At 42.0% G+C, this 22,262-nt stretch overlaps 2 protein-coding genes and 1 long non-coding RNA gene across 27 annotated transcripts in view; 2 read left to right on the top strand and 1 right to left on the bottom strand.

Moving 5' to 3' along the window:
- LOC118371618 (septin-2) overlaps positions 1–18,181 on the bottom strand; it is a 44,459-nt gene extending 26,278 nt beyond the window's left edge. The window contains exons 1-7 of one of the 7 annotated variants that reach the window (XM_035757148.2): positions 18,039–18,181; positions 8,570–8,621; positions 7,909–8,008; positions 7,606–7,692; positions 5,543–5,666; positions 2,703–2,837; positions 407–524 (exon numbers count right to left, since the gene is read on the bottom strand). In XM_035757148.2, the coding sequence (XP_035613041.1) occupies positions 407–524; positions 2,703–2,837; positions 5,543–5,666; positions 7,606–7,692; positions 7,909–8,008; positions 8,570–8,596 (591 nt within the window). In that variant the 5' untranslated portion in view covers positions 8,597–8,621; positions 18,039–18,181. The other 6 variants (XM_052478982.1, XM_052478983.1, XM_052478984.1 and 3 more) reach the window with 6 other exon arrangements.
- LOC127911704 (uncharacterized) lies at positions 483–2,706 on the top strand. Of its 19 annotated transcripts, none has more exons than XR_008078994.1 (7): positions 483–627; positions 1,090–1,131; positions 1,214–1,339; positions 1,424–1,549; positions 1,970–2,095; positions 2,180–2,347; positions 2,432–2,539. It is a non-coding gene; the product is annotated as an uncharacterized LOC127911704 (long non-coding RNA). The 19 variants fall into 19 exon arrangements; XR_008078991.1 differs by lacking the exon at positions 1,090–1,131 and adding an exon at positions 1,006–1,089; XR_008078990.1 differs by having other exon boundaries at positions 1,006–1,131.
- A 1,577-nt stretch (positions 18,182–19,758) lies between the features above and the next one.
- Positions 19,759–21,473, top strand: LOC118371617 (claudin-4-like). The gene has a single exon (XM_035757147.2). The coding sequence runs from the start codon at positions 19,954–19,956 to the stop codon at positions 20,605–20,607; it is 654 nt and encodes a 217-aa protein (XP_035613040.1). The 5' UTR covers positions 19,759–19,953; the 3' UTR covers positions 20,608–21,473.
- The last annotated feature ends 789 nt before the right edge of the window (positions 21,474–22,262 follow it).

Raw genomic sequence — 22,262 nt, 5'->3', positions numbered from 1 at the left:
CCATATTTTCTCTTTCTGCACTTCTAAATAATCCTGCTATTGTCTAGCAGCAATCAAGCTGCATCATCACAAATGTACACACACGCACACAAACAGGCCAAATGTGCGTATTCACATACAATCACAATGTCCGACTTGGAGAGCTGCCTCTGATTATTATTCTATCATCTACGTTGTAATGAATGCTCCATATGGCTCAGGACACAAACAAGAACAGCTAGTGAGGCTGATGCAGCTCACAACATCCTGGCAACAACCTCATCTCACATTCCACCGGTTCCATCATGATATTAGTGAAGGGCCATGCTATGTTTTTACACCTGTGTTTAAAAATGGATTTAAACCTAAGGGAATGAGGGAAAACTATTGAATATGTGGCATACTTATGCATGTGTGCCCAACTCACCCTCCTTTTAAGGCGGTCTCTCTCTTTCAGTGTGAGTGTGTCAGCCTTAGCGATGACAGGGACGATGTTGACCTTGCTGTGAATGGCCTTCATAAACTCCACATCCAGAGGCTTCAGACTGGACAGATTCAGAGACAGGTAGAAATTTAATACAGATAAATAATAGATAGAAAGAAATAAGTGATTATGTTACCACTACCCAGTCTAAATAGTGGTGTGAGGTAGAAGTGTGTGTGTTACCCATGTCCAAAAGGAGAGATGAAGTAGAAGTGTGTGTGTTACCCGTGTCCAAAAGGAGAGATGAAGTAGAAGTGTGTGTGTTACCCGTGTCCAAAAGGAGAGATGAGGTAGAAGTGTGTGTGTTACCCGTGTCCAAAAGGAGAGATGAGGTAGAAGTGTGTGTGTTACCCGTGTCCAAAAGGAGAGATGAGGTAGAAGTGTGTGTGTTACCCGTGTCCAAAAGGAGAGATGAGGTAGAAGTGTGTGTGTTACCCGTGTCCAAAAGGAGAGATGAGGTAGAAGTGTGTGTGTTACCCGTGTCCAAAAGGAGAGATGAGGTAGAAGTGTGTGTGTTACCCGTGTCCAAAAGGAGAGATGAGGTAGAAGTGTGTGTGTTACCCGTGTCCAAAAGGAGAGATGAAGTAGAAGTGTGTGTGTTACCCGTGTCCAAAAGGAGAGATGAGGTAGAAGTGTGTGTGTTACCCGTGTCCAAAAGGAGAGATGAAGTAGAAGTGTGTGTTACCCGTGTCCAAAAGATGAGAGATGAGGTAGAAGTGTGTGTTACCCGTGTCCAAAAGGAGAGATGAGGTAGAAGTGTGTGTGTTACCCGTGTCCAAAAGGAGAGATGAGGTAGAAGTGTGTGTGTTACCCGTGTCCAAAAGGAGAGATGAGGTAGAAGTGTGTGTGTTACCCGTGTCCAAAAGGAGAGATGAGGTAGAAGTGTGTGTGTTACCAGTGTCCAAAAGGAGAGATGAGGTAGAAGTGTGTGTGTTACCCGTGTCCAAAATGAGAGATGAGGTAGAAGTGTGTGTGTTACCCGTGTCCAAAAGGAGAGATGAGGTAGAAGTGTGTGTGTTACCCGTGTCCAAAAGGAGAGATGAGGTAGAAGTGTGTGTGTTACCCGTGTCCAAAAGGAGAGATGAGGTAGAAGTGTGTGTGTTACCCGTGTCCAAAAGGAGAGATGAAGTAGAAGTGTGTGTGTTACCCGTGTCCAAAAGGAGAGATGAAGTAGAAGTGTGTGTGTTACCCGTGTCCAAAAGGAGAGATGAAGTAGAAGTGTGTGTGTTACCCGTGTCCAAAAGGAGAGATGAGGTAGAAGTGTGTGTGTTACCCGTGTCCAAAATGAGAGATGAAGTAGAAGTGTGTGTGTTACCAGTGTCCAAAAGGAGAGATGAGGTAGAAGTGTGTGTGTTACCCGTGTCCAAAATGAGAGATGAAGTAGAAGTGTGTGTGTTACCCGTGTCCAAAAGGAGAGATGAGGTAGAAGTGTGTGTGTTACCAGTGTCCAAAAGGAGAGATGAGGTAGAAGTGTGTGTGTTACCCGTGTCCAAAATGAGAGATGAGGTAGAAGTGTGTGTGTTACCCGTGTCCAAAAGGAGAGATGAGGTAGAAGTGTGTGTGTTACCCGTGTCCAAAAGGAGAGATGAAGTAGAAGTGTGTGTGTTACCCGTGTCCAAAAGGAGAGATGAAGTAGAAGTGTGTGTGTTACCCGTGTCCAAAAGGAGAGATGAGGTAGAAGTGTGTGTGTTACCCGTGTCCAAAAGGAGAGATGAGGTAGAAGTGTGTGTGTTACCCGTGTCCAAAAGGAGAGATGAAGTAGAAGTGTGTGTGTTACCCGTGTCCAAAAGGAGAGATGAGGTAGAAGTGTGTGTGTTACCCGTGTCCAAAAGGAGAGATGAGGTAGAAGTGTGTGTGTTACCCGTGTCCAAAAGGAGAGATGAGGTAGAAGTGTGTGTGTTACCCGTGTCCAAAAGGAGAGATGAAGTAGAAGTGTGTGTGTTACCCGTGTCCAAAAGGAGAGATGAGGTAGAAGTGTGTGTGTTACCCGTGTCCAAAAGGAGAGATGAGGTAGAAGTGTGTGTGTTACCCGTGTCCAAAAGGAGAGATGAAGTAGAAGTGTGTGTGTTACCCGTGTCCAAAAGGAGAGATGAGGTAGAAGTGTGTGTGTTACCCGTGTCCAAAAGGAGAGATGAAGTAGAAGTGTGTGTGTTACCCGTGTCCAAAAGGAGAGATGAAGTAGAAGTGTGTGTGTTACCCGTGTCCAAAAGGAGAGATGAAGTAGAAGTGTGTGTGTTACCCGTGTCCAAAAGGAGAGATGAAGTAGAAGCAGCAGTGGACTCTGTTGTCTACGATGTGTCTGCGGTTCAGGCCACTCTCATCATGAAGGTAACGCTCAAACTGGTTATCAATGTACTGGATGATGGTCTTAAAGCTGAGGACACACACACACACACAACACACACAGGATACAAACACACATCAAACACAAACCAACCAGAGACATTGTGTGAACTTGAAGACCACCTCCAGAAATAGATGGTGGGTCTTTGTAGCCTTGGCAGTATATACACTGTCTATACTTACGAAGTGGGTGCAACTCAAAAGTCTAAGCTTTTTCTCCTCACCTTTCATACTTCATTTACACTGATATTAAAACCAGGGATAACAGATAGCAACATGGAGGAAAGGAGACCAGAAAGAGATGCAGCCTATCTCTGCCATCTGACCTGCTTTCTCTGATTACTTCCTGCAGGGCCACTAGGCGTGGTCACATGGTATTTAGCAACAGCTTCCCCCCCAAACAGGAGTAACATCAACAAAGTCTACTTCCCAAATGGCACCCTATTCCCTGTATAGTGCACTACTCTGGTCAAAAGTAGTGCACTATATAGGGAATAGGGTGCAGATTACCTCTGACCTATATTCACGTCACCCAGTTGGACCCAGGCAGTGTTGTGGTTCATTCTGTACCGACTCCAGACAACTCAAGCCACTACAGTGAATAAATGCCTTGCCAATTCAACTGAGAGGAATTGAAATTCAATTGAAATGATCCCAACTCTGGATCTTAGCATATCCTGATTACCTGCTACTGTTGCCCCTTTATTGTCACTAACGCCACTGAGCTGCTAACCTGCTCTATTGCACTCAACCCTTAGACCACTGCCAGTGGTATCAACCCTGGTTTCTACTTCTATCTTCTTCATCTTTAACTCGGCATTGTTAGCAAAGGACCCGGAAGTAAGCATTTCTCTGTTAGTCTACACCTGTTGTTTACTAAGCATGTGACCATTTTTCTATGTCGACTCTTCCACAGGCATTTCAGGACAATCAACAGGAAATGGAGCTGAGAGGTGGAGGGAGAGAGGGAGGGAAAGAGCCCACACAGCAGCTGAGGGGGCAAGGGAACAGGAATAATCACTGTACCTGCCATCATCAACTATTGTACACACTCATACACACAGACATAGCTACACTCACTCATTCATTTTCTGCCATTGAAATCCTTGGGACACTCACTACAGAGTTCCAAACTGCCTCTGGAAGCAACGTCAGCACAGGCCTAAGATCACCATGCAAAATGCCAAGTGTCGGTCAAAAGTAGTGCACTATATAGGGAATAGGGTGCCATTTGGGATGCAGATTACCTCTGACTTATATTCACCTAGTGCTAGAGGCGTCATTACAGACCCTGGTTCGATTCCAGGCTGTAACACAACCAGCTGTGATTGGTAGTCCCATAGGGCAGCGCACAATTGGCCCAGGGTCGTTAGGGTTTGGCCAGGGTAGGCTGCCATTGTAAATAATAAGTTGTTCTTAACTGACTTGCCTAGTTAAATAAAATAAAAATAAAAATCACATCCCCCAGTTGGACCCAGGCATTGTTGGGGTTCATTCCATATCAACTCCAGACGAATCAAGCCACTACAGTGAAAAAAATGCCTTGTCCAATTCAACTGAGAAGAATTTAAATTAAATTGAAATGGAATGATGCCCATATCTTTTTATAATATAATCTTTGAGAACTAACAACCACCAAAATAAAAAGCTAGACAGTCAGGGTGAATTTAAAATTAGAACTATTCAGTTGTATTGATTTAGTTATTACGTTTGAGCAAAATAACCAAATGTATGGAAATTAGCGTTAAAACGTTCCCATTTCCATGGAAGAATATGGAATCGCCGGAAATTAGCTTTAAAACTGCAACATTTTCCATCAGGTCCATGGCAAATGTGTAGAATTGCAGGAAATTAGCTGTATTACTACAAAAATGTTTCTCAGATCCATTTGTAGAATTGCAGAAAATTGGCAAAAAAGATTTCTCTACACCGCCAAGACGGGGGTGCTCTTAAAGGCCCATTGCAGAAGTTCTCTCTCAATATCAAATCATTTCTGGGTAACAATAAAGCACCTTACTTTGATTGTTTTCAACAGTCAAAGAAACAAAAATTGTTTCTTAGGAAGAGCAATTTCTCAAGCAAGGATTTTGCTGACTGTCTGGGAACAGTCTGAGTAGGGAGGAGAAAACTTTCTACCAATAACAGCTAGTTTTCAGTTATCTTTTACTCTCTTTCTTATTGGTCTATTAACTAATTTACCACCTGGTGATGTCACCAGGCAGGCCAAAACTCCATCCAGCTCTAATTTCAGGCAGTCTTTTCAAACAGCTCTTATAGTAAAATTGTATTATCATCATTTTTACAATTTCACAGTATTCTTCCAACCTCAGTGTAGAAAGGTATATAAAACATAGGGAAATCACGTTTTTGACTGCACTGGGCCTTTAAATTCAGCATTGTCACACCCACCACCTAAGCGCCTTTTTGATCGAGAAAAAACCCTGCACACAAACAGACAAAGGGGAGGAGGCTAAGGAAATGGTGAAAGGGTGAATGAAAGATTGGGGAGGTGAGGTAGGAAAGAGAGGGTGGGGGAGGGAGGTGAGAGGGAATTTGAGAGAGGGAGTAAAAGAGGATGGGAGTACAGGAGGGAAAACTAGTGGAGGGGGACTCAGAACAGGAAACAGAACAAAATATGAGAAAACTCCTCTGTTTCTCTGTGAGATAGATCTGTGTGTATGTCTCACCAGCCATACACACCCACCTAGACACCCCGCCGCACCCACCCACACCCACCAGTCCTGGCTGTTGATGGCATCTCCGTATCCGGGGGTGTCGACCACAGTAAGGCGGAGCTTCACGCCCCTCTCCTCAATTTCCACCGTACTGGCTTCTATCTGCACCGTCCGCTCAATCTTCTCTACAGAGGGAGAGATTACATATATAATATTTTGTTTAACACACTAGGTTAAGCTGAGAGATGTCCCGGGGGACACGGCCTAATGATAAGTACACTACCGTTCAAAAGTTTGGTGTCACTTCAGAAATGTCCTTGTTTTCCATGAAAACATACATGAAATTATTTGCAAAATGAATAGGAAATATAGTTAAAGACGTTGACAAGATTATAAATAATGATTTTTAAATTGAAATAATAATTGTGTCCTTCAAACTTTGCTTTCGTCAAAGAATCCTCCATTTGCATCAATTACAGCCTTGCAGACATTTGGCGTTCTAGTTGTCAATTTGTTGAGGTAATCTGAAGAGATTTCACCCCATGCTTCACCCCAAAATAGAGTGATAGCCTTCCTTCTTCAAGATCCATTTTACCCTGTACAAATCTCCCACTTTACCGTCACCAAAGAACCCCCAGACCATCACATTGCCTCCACCATGCTTGACGGATAGCGTCAAGCACTCCTCCAGCATCTTTTCATTTTTTCTGCTAATCACAAATGTTCTTCTTTGTGATCCGAACACCTCAAACTTAGATTTGTCTGTCCATAACACTTTTTTCCTATCTTCCTCTGTCCAGTGTCGATGTTCTTTTGCCCATCTTAATCTTTTCTTTTTATTGGCCAGTCTGAGATATGGCTTTTTCTTTGCAACTCTGCCTAGAAGACCAGCATCCCGGAGTCACCTCTTCCCTGATGACGTTGAGACTGGTGTTTTGCGGGTACTATTTAATGAAGCTGCCAGTTGAGGACTTGTGAGGTGTCTGTTTCTCAAACTAGACACTAATGTACTTGTCCTCTTGCTCAGTTGTGCACTGGGGCCCCCCTCTCCTCTTTCTATTCTGGTTAGAGCCAGTTTGCACTGCTCTATGAAGGGAGTAGTACAGAGCGCTGTACGAGATCTTCAGTTTCTTTGCTATTTCTCGCATGGAATAGCCTCCATTTCTCAGAACAAGAATAGATTGATGAGTTTCAGAAGAAAGGTCTTTGTTTCTGGCCATTTTGAGCCTGTAATCAAACTCACTAATTCTGATGCTTCAGATACTCAACTAGTCTAAAGGCCAGTTTTATTGCCTCTAATCAGGACAACAGTTTTCAACTGTGCTAACATAATTGGAAAAGGGTTTTCTAATGATCAACTAGCCTTTTAAAATGATAAACTTGGATTAGCTAACACAACGTGCCATTGGAACACACAAGTGATGGTTGCTGATTATGGGCCTCTGTACGCCTATACTAGATATTCCATTAAATGTTTTAAATCAGCTGTTTCCAGCTACAATAGTCATTTACAACATTAACAATGTGTACACTGTTTTTCTGATCAATTTGAGGTTATTTTAAATTGACTTTTTTTTTTATTGCTTTTCTTTCAAAAACAAGGATATTTCTAAGTGACCCCAAACTAGTTTCATTACTTTTCACATCAAAGCTTCTGTTCCTTGTGACTCTAAAGCCTAAGCCAAGCCTCTGGACAAAATATCCAAGTTGAAAACAAACTCAGGCAGACCCTAACCCCTTCTGCAGATCTTAAGGCACTGGACAGTTGTAAGCACCCTTGTGGAAAAAACACATGAATGTAAAGTGATCCAAAAACAAGTTTTCATGTGCTCACATATGACCTATGTGACAAAAAAAACAAAAAAACACATGATTTGAAAACTTTTTTTTGTAAGATCAATACTGCAAAAGCCAACACCACATTGCTTACACCTATGCAATATGAACTACAAACACAAAAGTGGTAGGAGCTGGAGGTTGTTTTCCAGACTGGCAAAGACCTTTGAAAGACTAATACAAACGATCACTCTTAACATTCCACTCCAAGCAATACTATACTGGAGACAGCAGAACAGACATTTCTCCATTATTAGTGAGTGAGTGTGAGAGAGTGTGTGTGTGTACCTGCGGCCCCAGGGATGTATCGCTCTGGGTAGAGGTCTGTCAAAAACAGGCTGTTGATCAGCGTAGACTTGCCCAAACCAGACTCTCCTGCAGAAATAGGGACCGGGCGTGATCATTCTAAGATCTATACATCTAAAAGGTTGTGTCCCAAATGGCAAATGGCACCCTACATGGTGCACTACTTTTGACCAGAGCCATTTGGGAAACAGCCCTCAACTACACAACAGCATTTTGGCACAAAATAACTACTGTGTAGATGAGTTTCTCTTGAATTGACAATGTTGGTGAATAGGCCATACTCACCAACGACCATGAGGGTGAACTCAAATCCCTTCTTCACTGACTTCCTGTGCACCTGGTTGGGCAGGTTGGCAAAACCCACATATCCTGCCGCCTCGGGGAACTGACAAACACATGGTTATAATGGTAATGCACTATACCTCAATAGGATTTGCATTGGAAGGGTCTTGAATTGTTTCTCTTCCCTTCCCCTCTCTCTCTGTGCGGATAATGTTTATTGTCCATCCTGATGCCTAGTCACTTTATCCCTACCTGTATGTACAAATCTACCTCAATTACCTTGTAGCCCTGCACATCAACTCGGTACTGGTACCTATGTGAATATAGCCAAGTTATCATTACACATTGTGTATTTAGTCCTTGTGTTATAATTATTTTTCTCTCTGCATTGTTGGGAAAGTCCCATAAGTAAGCATTTCACTGTTAGTTTACACATGTTTTTTATGAAGCATGAGACAATATATCGCTCTCCTCCCTGACATTCTTAATCTCCAGCCTTTAGTAGATGTGTGTGAGAGATGGCTGGTGTAAATTCAGATTAAATGGAGGAGATAATCCCAAAAGCAATAAAGCTGCCGATGAAACAGCTGTGTTTATACAGGATGTCCTCTCTGAGTGCCTGGGTTAGGGCGTGTGCATACTACAGAAGTAGGGGTACACTCACCTTCCCTTTCTCTGCAGACTGAGACATGGTCACTGCTGCTGGTCGCCTGAACCTGCAACCAGAAACATAAATATCATATAAGTCACTCAACACTAACATTAGCCTGGGTGCAAGTCTGTTTATGCTTTAGTAAACTTGTTTTTGTTGTTGGCAAGGTAACAATGTAGCGTTGTTTAAGCGGAAGCAGACTGGCACCCAGGCTCTCTCGCCATCTCTGCTTGAGACAACAACTGTATAAATCACTCACCACCAGGCCTACACTCAACTCTTACTACAGTACTACCTTTAACATGTAGTAGCCACTCTCACCGACATTCTGAATAATGACAACATCCACACTAGGACACTCTAAGCTCTAGTCCCTCATGGAAATCCCCATTAACTGTATCACAGTCAACTGATTGAGCAGAAACAGGGCGGACAACAAGTTGGTTCCCAGACCTCCACTAAGAACCAGGTATGTTTAGTTAGGCTCCCGCTGCTTTACTCTATGGCACTACTCGGATGAAAGAGAAATGATCCTGAATGATAAATGATCACATAATTGCCACCAACCTGTGCCCTGCGCTGTGTAAAAACATCCCTCCATTTGATCATAACACACTAGGCACTGACTGACAGGTTGTGTGTGAGAAAGCAAAAGGGGGAGAGATGGCAAAGCACAGCCAGACTACTGAACCCTGTTATGTAACTTTATTTGAAAAACACAAGAAAAGAAATGTAACCCGTATTTTTGAGGAGTGTGTGCCATATGACACTTTAATATTGTCTTGAATCCATTAAAGAGTGATGAAGATTTATCTATTGTAGTTTTGTGTTCGAAACGACCTAAAGCGAGACCAATTCAAGACCAAGACCGGAGCAAGACCGAGACCATAAAAATGTGAGTCCAATTCAAGACCATGTATTTCTGCATTCATATTTTAGAACATATGGATTCTTTAGACATTCAAATAGTGAAAAAATGCATGCTGAGGGAAATAAAGACACTAAAATGTATTACTAACCCAAACACAGTGGGGAACAATGGGCCTTCTATGCCTTCAGAGACGGGCTAGGAATTTATAAAAGAATAAAAATAATAAGAATAATTATATTACTCTTTTCAATTATGTTCTGATTTAATTGCTTCAGTTTGTTAGAAATGAAAGGGTTAACACTGAAGAGAAAAAATATATCCAATCAGGATCTTTCTTTGCTGGTCTCTGGAGAAATAATTCTAGTTTGCTAAGTTAGCCATTGGATAGGCCATCAGAAAGGCATCTGCCATTCAACTGTATTAAGGGCAGAATTTGAGTGACAGTGGAATGAACCAATCACATTGGCTTAATGGGTGGGACTGTTTTTACAAAAACTTTTGGAAACGTCTGCCTTCTTGAAGGCCAACAGGTCACTGTGCAATAACGAGCAGTAGTTTTCCCACGGTCTAGCTAGCTAGCTTTTCTTGTCGGCTAGTTTGCAGCGGCTGCAGCAGGTGTTATCTAAGAGGATGTTTTATTTTATTTTTTTCACATTTATTTAACCAGGTAGGCTAGTTGAGAACAAGTTCTCATTTGCAACTGCGACCTGGCCAAGATAAAGCAAAGCAGTTCGATACATACTACAACACAGAGTTACACATGGAATAAACAACACAGAGTCACAAGGAATAAACAAACATACAATGAATAATACAGTAGAAAAATCTATATACAGCATGTGCAAATGAGGTAGGATAAGAGAGTTAGGGCAATAAATAAGCCATGGTGGCAAATTAATTACAATATAGCAATTAAACACTGGAATGGTAGGATGTGCAGAAGATGAATGTGCAAGTTGAGATACTGGGGTGCAAAGGAGCAAGATAAATAAATAAATAAATAAATACAGTATGGGGATGAGGTAGGTAGATTGGTGAGCTGCTCTGAAAGCTGGTGCTTACGTTATTGTCAATTTGTTAGCTTCTCCCTTTTCAATAATAACTTTCAACAAGAAGTTCATTTTTAAATGATTATCATCTGGTGAGTGGAACTGTGTTTAATATTGCACTGTGCTTGCTGTTAGCCACCTCTTTGAAAATAAAACATTGTTGCATTTGAAACATCGTTGCATTTGAAGTGGAACTGACAGCATTTTAGCAAAATGAAATCGTATTACAATCTGTTCATATACACCCCCAGGAAGAACCTGACACACATATATATATATAGATATATACAGTGGGGAGAACAAGTATTTGATAACCTGCAAAATCGGCAGTGTTTCCTACTTACAAAGCATGTAGAGGTCTGTAATTTTTATCATAGGTACACTTCAACTGTGAGAGACGAAATCGAAAACAATAACCCATAAAATCACATTGTATGATTTTTAAGTGATTAATTAGCATTTTATTGCATGACAGAAGTATTTGATCACCTACCAACCAGTAAGAATTCCGGCTCTCACAGACCTGTTAGTTTCTCTTTAAGAAGCCCTCCTGTTCTCCACTCATTACCTGTATAAAAGACACCTGTCCACACACTTAATCAAACAGACTCCAACCTCTCCACAATGGCTAAGACCAGAGAGCTGTGTAAGGACATAAGGGGTAAAATTGTAGACCTGCACAAGGCTGGGATGGGATACAGGACAATAGGCAAGCAGCTTGGTGAGAAGGCAACAACTGTTGGCGCAATTACTAGAAAATGAAAGAAGTTCAAGATGACGGTCAATCACCCTCGGTCTGGGGCTCCATGCAAGATCTCACCTCGTGGGGCATCAATGATTATGAGGAAGGTGAGGGATCAGCCCAGAACTGCACGGCAGGACCTGGCCAATGACCTGAAGAGAGCTGGGACCACAGTCTCAAAGAAAACCATTAGTAACACACTACGCCGTCATGGATTAAAATCCTGCAGCGCACGCAAGGTCCCCCTGCTCAAGCCAGCGCATGTCTAGGCCCGTCTGAAGTTTGTCAATGACCATCTGGATGATCCAGAGGAGGAATGGGAGAAGGTCATGTGGTCTGATGAGACAAAAATAAACACACAGCCAGGGCAACTAAGGAGTGGCTCCATAAGAAGCATCTCAAGGTCCTGGAGTGGCCTAGCCAGTCTCCAGACCTGAACCCAATATAAAATCTTTGGAGGCAGCTGAAAGTCCGTATTGCCCAGCGACAGCCCCGAAACCTAAAGGATCTGGAGAAGGTCTGTATGGAGGAGTGGGCCAAACCTGGTCCAGAACTACAGAAAACTTATGATCTCTGTAATTGCAAACAAAGGTTTCTGTACCAAATATTAAGTTCTGCTTTTCTGATGTATCAAATACTTGTCATGCAATAAAATGCAAATGAATTACTTAAAAATCATACAATGTGATTTTTCTGGATTTTTGTTTTAGATTCCGTCTCTCACAGTTGAAGTTTACCTATGATAAATTACAGACCTCTACATGCTTTAAGTATTAAAACCTGCAAAATTGGCAGCGTATCAAATACTTGTTCTCCCCAATGTGTGTGTGTGTGTGTGTGTGTGTGTATACACACACACACACACACACACACACACACACACACATCCAGTCAGAGCTACAATAGGCCTTTATACAAACAAGCCATTTGCCACATGGGCCTGCAATCATTCACTTTTAACCTTACTGTGTGTTTGCAACAGTGCAACTTTAGATCTTTAGAACACATTTATTTGCCAAAATTCAAAACAAAACACCTGACTGTATTTCTGTAAATATGTAAACACCACGGGAGTCCTCTTACATTTGGGAACTTTACAGTCCTATTTATCAAACAACCATGAAAAAGTAGGCGCTCTCTAGTTGTACATTTCGATTGGGAAATGCTTAATGCTTGTGTTTTTGTATTCTTATGATTGGGACCTACTGGCTTATGTCAGAGTTTATGGACTGCTTATCCTTTAACATCATGCTGTGTATGACTGCTGTCTTTCCATCGGCCCTATGCAGTGGAGAAGGGGTACCTGGAGAAGTGCGTATACTGTAATTTTGCCAAAAAGTTCCCAAACTCCCCATCCAGCAAAGGAAAGGAACTCTGTGTGAAAAATCCTGTGTTTCCCTATGTTTTTTTAAAGTGAGTTTCCCTATAGATATTTCAGATTTTCACTCAAAATCGTGATGGTCTAAGTCCACAACAACAGTGAAACCATATGAAATCTGATTGGATGGGCTTGTCAGGCCCAGGCCCATCCATGTCTATGCCCCTGATGCAAACAGCGCATGATGACAACTGCACATCAAATGGTCTACTAGCCAACACTTGGGACTAAACTTTTTAAATACCTGGTTTGCATACCCATTGTTGCGTTACTTAGCATTTACTGGTAGATATAAATGTCTTTCCTACCCTACTAGCTACCAATGTTATTCTTCTCTGAGCTGCTCCAAGCCAAAACCAGTTGAGAGCTGCACACTCTTGCGGCTTGCAGATGATATTCCGCTGAACTAAGACATCTGTGCGGCGCAAATGTGAATATATTTCACATGCTTTGCGATTGTGTAGGCTACTTTGTGCATGATCTCTCTATTGTACTACATGATTGATAAGCCGTATACCTCCACTAAACTACTTTGATACACAACAGAAGGGATTAAGAAGTGAGTATACACAATGCCCACTGAAAACAAAAGTGGGTATACGGTTTATACCTGGGTATACCCTCCACTACACCAATGGCTCTTTGTGTTTTACAAAAAGTGCATTCTCCTACATGAGTGCGCTGGTATTACAGTTGCTGTCCTTTCAGAATCACAAACTTGTCACACACTGAAGGCCTATAGGTTCACCACTGCGCAAACATGTATATAATAGATAAAGGCCGTTAAGATAATGTTTCAAGAAAGGAGTGTATATATTTGGCCCGTCAAAGTGGTTTTATCCGCTGATTGAATGGAAGCTGATAAGAGTTTTTTACTCTGCTGGTCTGGTGAAGAAATTATGAGTGCTCACTGTCAAGACCAAGTACAAATGTATCTGAAACCGAGACACTCAATATGTGGCCTCGAGACGGGAGTACTACAACACTGATCTATTGTGTATGGTGGCAGGACCTCATATGTCTGCAGCAGGCGGCATGGCCAGATATCCCTCTCTGTTTCATCAAGCTCTCAGGAGAACAATGGCTGTTTATCACTCAGGTTCCTGAGGCCTTTCATACAGATCACCCCTCCGCCTGGGTAAGAGACAGAACAAGAGCCCACCCGCGGCCCCACTGGCCCACAATCACACACACTATCAGGGGTCGAAGCACAGAGGTGGTTAGGGTCAGTCAGTGGCATGCCTGACGGACGGGGCCCGCAAGTCAACAGCTTGCGATATGGATCTTAGCAGGACATAGCGGGCAGCACGGGGTGAGACGGCCTGCATCCGAGGGATAGCCTACATTTATTTCACAGCATTATTATTATTCATCTATTATCTACGGCTATGTTCTGTGGCCTTCATACCATACAAGTTACAATGCATTTATTGAATATGCAAAAGCAATACAGTATGTCTGTATTTTAAAAAAAAAAATTTTTTACCCGCAACCAAATGAGTTTGCCCTACACACACACACAGTCTTGTACAACTAACTTTGTGGGGACAGTCCCATTCAAAATCCTATTTTCCCTAACCCTAGCTCCTAACCCCCCTAGAAATAGCATGTGGAGACTAACAAAATGTCCCCAGTTGGTCAAATTTTTGTTTGACCAAATGCGGTCCTCACAAGTATAGTTAAACACGTCCACTCACTCACACACACACACACACACACACACACACACACGTGTTATTCCTGGACTGTCTCTGTGGGAACCAGCAGTAGATTAATTAAGCTGTTCCATTATCGCTGTGGTATTTAACACAAAGGCAACACTACGGGAGATACAGGCAGGAGGCAGGCGGCAATAATACTCACTTAATAATACCCATTTAAGGGAGACCTGAGGGAGATTAAACTGTTTGGCAAAGAAGGAAAAATGCCACCTTAGTTAAGCCAAAATCCTGGCATGTGAGGTTTACACTTGATTTATTAGCTGGAGGGGCTGTGGTGGCAGTGAATCTATACACCTTACCTCTTAGTCACACAGTAGCGTAAAACAACACATTTAAGCCAGACGTAATTATTGAGACCTATGAAAATCTATAGAAATGAGTTATTATTTTGAATTCTATTTTTGCTTAATTTGGTCTCTTGGTTAAGAACCTCTTCCTGAAATGTCCACTCTGATTAGAGCTATTCTATGACTGGGCAGCGAACTAATAAACTGAACGTAGCCTCATAAAAAGAAAGTTGGCAGACTCACATGTACACACATACACAGCAGGGGGTTTGAGGCTTGACTGTAATAAGTGGTCCTTTGGGGGTCACGAGGTGATGTGGGCAACAATAATAAAGCTGTTATACTCTGTTTCAGGAGCACTCTACAAGCAATGAAAAGAAAAAGCACAACAATGGGCGGAATGAGAAAGCCTTTCAAGCCAACGGAAACCAGCAGGGCTGTTCATAACACAGACAGAGTACAGAGCACAGGATGGCCCTTTTATTATGATGCGGACAGAAGCGGAAATAGTCAAGCAACAGAAGGGTTTGATGGCAAAGCAAAAATGTTATCATAACATTGTTTCACTATGCACAAAGGCCTAGCTACTGTATGACCAACATGGGATCACAGGGTTAAATGGCAGAGCAATATAAATAGAATGTCACATTTTTCTATTTATGTTGTGAAATCATAAAACTAAAATCAAACTTTGTCACATGCGCCAAATACAACAAGTGTAGGCCTTACCATGAAATTCTTACTACACCACTCCTACAATGCATAAACATCTCAGTACTGACCCAACTACCATAATGTATGGGTAGTTAAGTTTAGCATCTGTGTCCATTACCAAAGCACCAAAGGTCCTTAGAAGGACTGAAAGAAAACAGAAAGAAAACATAGCATATTTTCAAGACATCCTTCTACGAGGTTAGAACTAGACTGTTCTATGGGTGGACACAAATCCTCTTCCATGCCACTGTCCATTTGCCAGTATTGAGGATTACAACATATCCTGTACAGTACAATTACTGAGAGCACCACTCTGGATCTCCACTTGGACATGTCAGTCTGATTCATGTTGTTTTTCCGTTCACACCACACTACAAAACAAAAGGAAACGTCCCTCCTTGATGAGTGGTGTCAGAGGCTCCCTCTCAGCTCTGTCCTTATGAGATAAGACTAGAGAAAGACGGCTCACACTGAGGTTAATCAAATGGCCGATGGGTATCAGGGTGTCATTTGGGACCTATGAGCTCTGGTCAAAAGTAGTGCACTACAAGAGGGAATATGGTGCTATTTGGGAGGCAGTCTGCATTTTTCAGGAGTAAGAGGAACTTGCCACTTGACACTGATAAAACACCAGTTTTATGTTTCCTCGATAATGGATAAGGTCAGAATTTAGAGAGTATGCTGATCCATGATCTGTGCTCATGGGCAACCTCTACCTAAACTACCACCATCTTTGAGTTCAATATAAAGGGTCTCCTATCACGACCTAAACATTCACAATAAAGGCTTCCCTTTTATAATCTCCATCCACTCAAACAGAGGGAAATGAAATGTTCATAGACTCCCTGAGCCAAAAGATATGAGCCAAGATGGATGATAGCTGTTCAATGGTGGCCCTCCGCCATCTCTTAGCTCAGAGACACACACAATGAGAATACTTATTATTGTTTCCTACTGTTATTGTGGAGTTGTCTAAACATAAAATGTATTTTATCAGGACGTGCTAAACTGTCAGAGGTCAATGATACATCTGATGTTTAACAGTTATGTCAGGTTCTAGGAATTGAAATGAACTCAGTACAACAACACATGTTTTGGTCACAGACTACATCCATACAGTAGCCTACATACATACACCACATTATCAAGCAAGCATCTAATTCCAAAATCATGGGAATTAATATGGAGTTGGTCCCTATTTTGCTGCTATAACAACACTCTTCTGGGAAGGCTTTCCACTAGATGTTGAAACATTGCTGCGGGGACTTACTTCCATTCAGCCACAAGAGCATTAGTGAGGTTGGCACTGATGTTGGGCGTGTAGGCCTGGCTTGCAGTCGGTGTTCCAATTCATCCCAAACATGTTCCATAGGGTTGAGGTCAAGGCCCTGTGCAGGACAGTGAAGTTCTTTCACACCGATCTCGACAAACCATTTCTGTATGGACCTCGCTTTGTGCACAGGGGCATTGTCATCTTGAAACAGGGAAGGGCCTTCCCCAAACTGTTGCCACAAAGTTGGAAGCACAGAATCATCTAGAATGTCTTTGCTGTAGCATTAAGATTTCCCTTCACTGGAACTAAAGGGCTAACCCCAGGCTATTATTCCTCCTTCACCAAACTTTACAATTGGCACTATGCATTGGGGCAGGTAGCATTCTCCTGGCATCCGCCAGTGAAGAGTGATTCATCATTCCAGAGAATGCGTTTCCACTGCTCTACAGTCCAATGGTGGCGAGCTTTACACTACTCCAGCCGACGCTTGGCATTGCGCATGTTGAGCTTTAGGCTTGTGTGCGTGCGGCTGCTCGGCCATGGAAACCCATTTCATGAAGCTCCCAACGAACAGTTATTGTGCTGACGTTGCTTCCAGGGGCAGTTTGGAAGTCAGTCGTGAGTGTTGCAACCGAGGACAGGCCATTTTTACACACTTGGCGCTTCAGCAGTCCTGCTCCATGAGCTTGTGAGGCTTACCACTTTGCAGCTGAGCAATTGTTGCTCCTCTTTTCATTAAAGAGCTAAAAAAGTGTAAACTGTACTTATTTTCCTTCATAGTTTGTTTGCCTAAGCATGACCATCATCCATATACCACATTTTTTTTTACCAAACTTTGCTTTTTTGTGTGAACAATTGGACCTTACCTCTGGGGATAGTTACCCCTCATACATACATACATACATACATACATACATACATACATACATACATACATACATACATACATACATACATAATGCAGTGTCAAAGTCAATATTGTCACAAGTGAAATGTGTGGTTCATTATTTTTTTATAAAGATTTTGTATTTTTCAACAACAACAAAAAGTTACTTATTTGAATTATAAATTAGGATGTTTAATGTAGCGGAAATGTTTTGTCCTTTTGTTGTCTGCTAGTTTTGACGTCCACACCCAGTTTGGGAAAGATTGACATATTCCAAACACGACACTCTATGAAGAATTTACGGCGAATATGTTAGGCATAATTGCATATACTTTACATGGAAACAGTGTACCTTATTGTAAATAGGAAACAGGCCTATCAATTCAACTTCCGAAGCACTATGAAACTCTTTGTTTTATGTCAAACTTTAGCATGGAAAGTGAGTGGTGTCATGTTGCCAAGTTTCAACTATCTGATCTCGCTAAAAGCTCATCCCTTTTCTCTCTTTCTCTCACTCATCTGGTAGACAAGCATTCATATACGACCGTTTGAGACCTTACCTGTGTGTAATTTATGAAATGTAAATAAACAGACGTATTTCCCCCCTCTTCTTTCTATCCCAGGCCAGGGAAGGGACTCCGGAAACAGCTCCAATGTCCCGCCCTCATCCCATGACGCCCGTTTGTATTTTTTCACGGGTGGGAGGTAGTGCAACTGGGTTCATTTCGGCTCAAACCAGGGTGGAATCACAATATGCAAAGGTAATTCAAGATCCAAGATGGCAGCCATACTTCTCAGTTTCTGTATGAGGCAGATATCGTTCTTGATGATGTCACGCTTTGGTTGTTACACGTTATTATATGGGAGTTCGTGGGAGGATACATTATTTCGCAAACATTATTGTGTAGGAAGTAGCACTGTGATTCCACGCTTGTCAACAGTAACATTGTAACAATCATTGTCTATGCTAATGTGGCCTACGGAAAGTATCCTAAATTTAAAACTTTAAATTGAAGTCGATGCAAACTTGGAAAACAAAACAGTCAATGAGAGCGTGCATCGTTTTAAACATTTTTTTTCCAATTAAATATATTTCAAGAAATGTTCTAACATATAGACTTAGTCTAGATTTGAAACAGGCGGTAGCTAGTCTAGCGGTTAGGGGCGTTGGGCCAATAAGCTGAAGGTCGCTGTTTCGAATCAGAATCACCTTTATTGGCCAAGTAGGCTACATTTACACATAGACGACTCAGAATGTTACTTGGTGGTATGGTGCTGCTAGTGATAGACAACATTTAGAGATAGAATACAGGCAACTGAGTTTAAACAAAGTTTACATACATTTGGTGAAAAATACTTAACCCTCATTGCTCATGTAAATCGCTCTGGATAATAGCGTCTGCTAAATGACGTAAATGAAAATGTGTATATGCTTAATTATGCCCTGAACCCACCAGAAGCAAAAACAACATTTGTAATGTAACTAACATTACACCTACTTATGGTCCAGTGAGTCCAGTTTTAGCCTTCAATCAGCATACTGTCACAGCATTAGGCAATTCTAATTGCTCTGGTTGGGGCCATTACATAGGCTACATTTGTAATGCAACTAACATTACACCTGCTTATGGTCCAGTGAGTCCAGTCTGTAGCCTGTAAACAGCATACTGTCGACAGCAGTAGGCAATCTTAACTGCTATGTCTAGGGCCCTTACATAGGCTATGTGGTGTTTTTGTTTTTTATTAGGCTATTATTACAATGTTCCAATATTAAAACATTTAAAATCAATAACATCGAATGCCATACTAAATTATGCAGTTCTGTCTAGAACCAGTCATATACAGGGTCTGGCTATGGGTATAACCAATTAATTGTATGTTCTTAAATTCGACTAAATTGGAAATAAGAGCCCAGCAATTATGTTTGCTTCAAAGTCATATAATTTAGTTATTGTGAAGGCTATTCCAGTAATGAGCAACTTGGTTAGAATATGTTTTATTACAGCCTAGGGTCTTACAAGTCCTCTGCGTTTGTTCCCAACCCTATATTCAACCGACTAACTGTTCTCACACGCACGCACGCACAAAATGCGGTCTCCTGGCTTTGTTCATTCTCATCCAACATCCCTGCCTCCTCATTGGTGCTGAGAGGATGCGGTGACTTCTGATTGGGTGAAAGTTTTTCCTCTGGCTTTAGCACTTGTGGAGTCACCCCCACCCCACTCAAAACATATAATTGGTCCAGCCGCTCTATGAGTCCAGTTGTTTTTACAGTCAGTAACATACTGAGTAAAACGACAGCCTGTTGTAGACTATTTGTAGCAAGAGTGATGTAAGGAGTCTCAAACAAATCGACGTTGTCTGAATCTGTCTGAAGCTCAGATATTCCAAAGCGCAGCATCCACATAAAGACGCGTTGTTCACGCACAGAGGAGGACACAAATTATAACAAATATCCATTAAAAAATAGCGAAGATGGTGTCCGCTGGACTGGAGATCCTTGGGCTGGGGCTGTGCGTCATTGGCTCGCTCCTGGTGATGGTGGTGTGCGGGCTGCCCATGTGGAAGGTAACGGCGTTCATCGAGGCCAACATTGTGGTGGCTCAGACCATCTGGGATGGGCTCTGGATGTCTTGTGTGGTGCAGAGCACCGGCCAGATGCAGTGCAAGGTGCACGACTCTGTCCTTGCGCTCGGCCACGACCTGCAGGCGGCGCGAGCCCTCACCGTCATCTCGTGTGTGTTTGGCGTGCTGGGGCTGATGGTGGTGATCGCCGGGGCGCAGTGCACCAACTGCATTAGCGCCGAGAACGTCAAAACCCGGGTGGTAAACGCCGGAGGGGTCATCTACATCACCAGTGGGTTGTTTGTGTTAGTTCCTCTCTGCTGGATGGCCAACAACATCATCTCTGACTTCTACAACCCACAGGTGCCCGCGTCCAAAAAGAGGGAGATCGGGGCCGCGCTCTACATCGGTTGGGCGGCCACGGCGCTCCTGCTGATCGGGGGCGCGCTACTCTGCTGCTCTTGTCCTTCTGACGGGAATTCGGGCTATTCGGCCAAATATTCCCCGACCAAACGGGCCACACCGAACGGGACCGGAGACTATGACAAAAGGAATTACGTGTAGCCCTGCTTCCCACCCTCGGGATGGGGTAGCTATGCTGTGCGTAAATGTGCTGTGATCTTTTGAAAAACTATTTTTTTAAACGTATTTTTTGCACCTGCAGTTTACTCTGAACTTTGAAATCAATTAAAGCATCATTTTGTTACACTGACTATAAACTAAACACAATATTGGATAACATATTCGTTCATCATTTTTGCAAACAGCAGAAAATAAACTTTTTGGAGACTATGCATATACGTCTGGATATAAAGTGATAGCCAATGACAAAAATGAGCGTCTTTGTTTTAGGTACCTGTATTTTTAAATGTCCTAGTCTATATTTTCTATGATCGCTCATAATCCCTTGCATTTTGAAATGTTTACCATTATGAAGATTATACGACTGAATATATCCACTGTTTTGTTTTACTTCAGTGTAGGCTTCGGTTACTGTGATTTCGGAGGGATAGCACTCCAAACCACCTAAAAGGTTTTTGGACAGTGGATTTTTTGCTTCATGGCACTGTGGGACGAGCTAAAAAAAATACATGTAGGCTAGGCCTATTTTTATGGAAACACAACTCAGGCGTCCTTATATGTATGTGTCTATAATAGTGGAATATAATCTATTTTACAAAAATTAGGACCATAGATTTAGATGCCAAATATAGGATGTCCAGATGAAACTTTTAAAAGTTTGCAAATGTGAGTTTTATATCTGTATGTAGAAGCTGTGCTGGATGTGTTTCTTGTCATGGATTTGTATGAATACATTGCTGTTTTACTAACTGGTTTTGTTAATGTTTGACGTAAAGATCCATTATATATTTCATGCAATATCCTTTCCAATGTTAAACTGAGATTAAACTGATGTCGTCTTAAATGTATTTGTTCTACCGTGTTTTATTTAAACACATCGAAATGTAGTTTAATTAATATAATAAATAGGGCATCAGAACATGTAGTTTGCAAATCTTCAATATTATTTATGTCTGGGCCTGACGCCTGCGTGATGCGTTGAGTTCCCCCGCAGGAGAAAGTATTTTGGTGAACTATAGAAATCTAGATGACAATACCCATTCAGCAAGAGTGGGGCTCTGCTGTTAAACACACAATACGCCCCGACCCATCCCCCTTTCAGACAGCTCTTTCTCAATTCACCGCGCTGTTTAAAAGGCGTGCAAATTCGGATGTCTTTCCACCACTATCGCACTTTCCCGCCAATGGAGGGGTTTGATTTTGTAGGCCTGTCTATGTGATTGTGATTGTGGGTTGTAAAATTGGCTGATTTTATGTTGGCAAAACAACTTTTTTTGTGAGATGAAAAAAAGTTCTGACATTTTCTCTAAAAATATATTCCCAACTTTCGGCATCTTGGAGTTCAAATAAAGTGATTTCCTGTAATTATTGTTTTAAAATACTAGGCCTACATTATGCAAATCCTAAAATTCAGGTTTAACTTAATTAACAAAAACATCTGGCATGTAAGCTATTGGTATTCTCAGAGCTGATTATGAATGCCCCGTGTTCAAAGCTTTGGCTGGATTTTCAAAGCTTACTTATAGTTTAGCTGGCCACATAAGAGTCTTAGTGGGTCATATGCCCACTTATAACTAGAACATGTAAAGGTCATTCACCAGCTCAACTGAATCGAGGTAGATATGAGTTGGGCTGAT

The sequence above is a fragment of the Oncorhynchus keta genome, chromosome 25 (genome assembly GCF_023373465.1).
Source record: "Oncorhynchus keta strain PuntledgeMale-10-30-2019 chromosome 25, Oket_V2, whole genome shotgun sequence".
NCBI classification, from domain to species: domain Eukaryota; kingdom Metazoa; phylum Chordata; class Actinopteri; order Salmoniformes; family Salmonidae; genus Oncorhynchus; species Oncorhynchus keta.
Note: the sequence above shows the minus strand (reverse complement) of the source record. Positions and strands in the feature narration are given on the sequence as shown.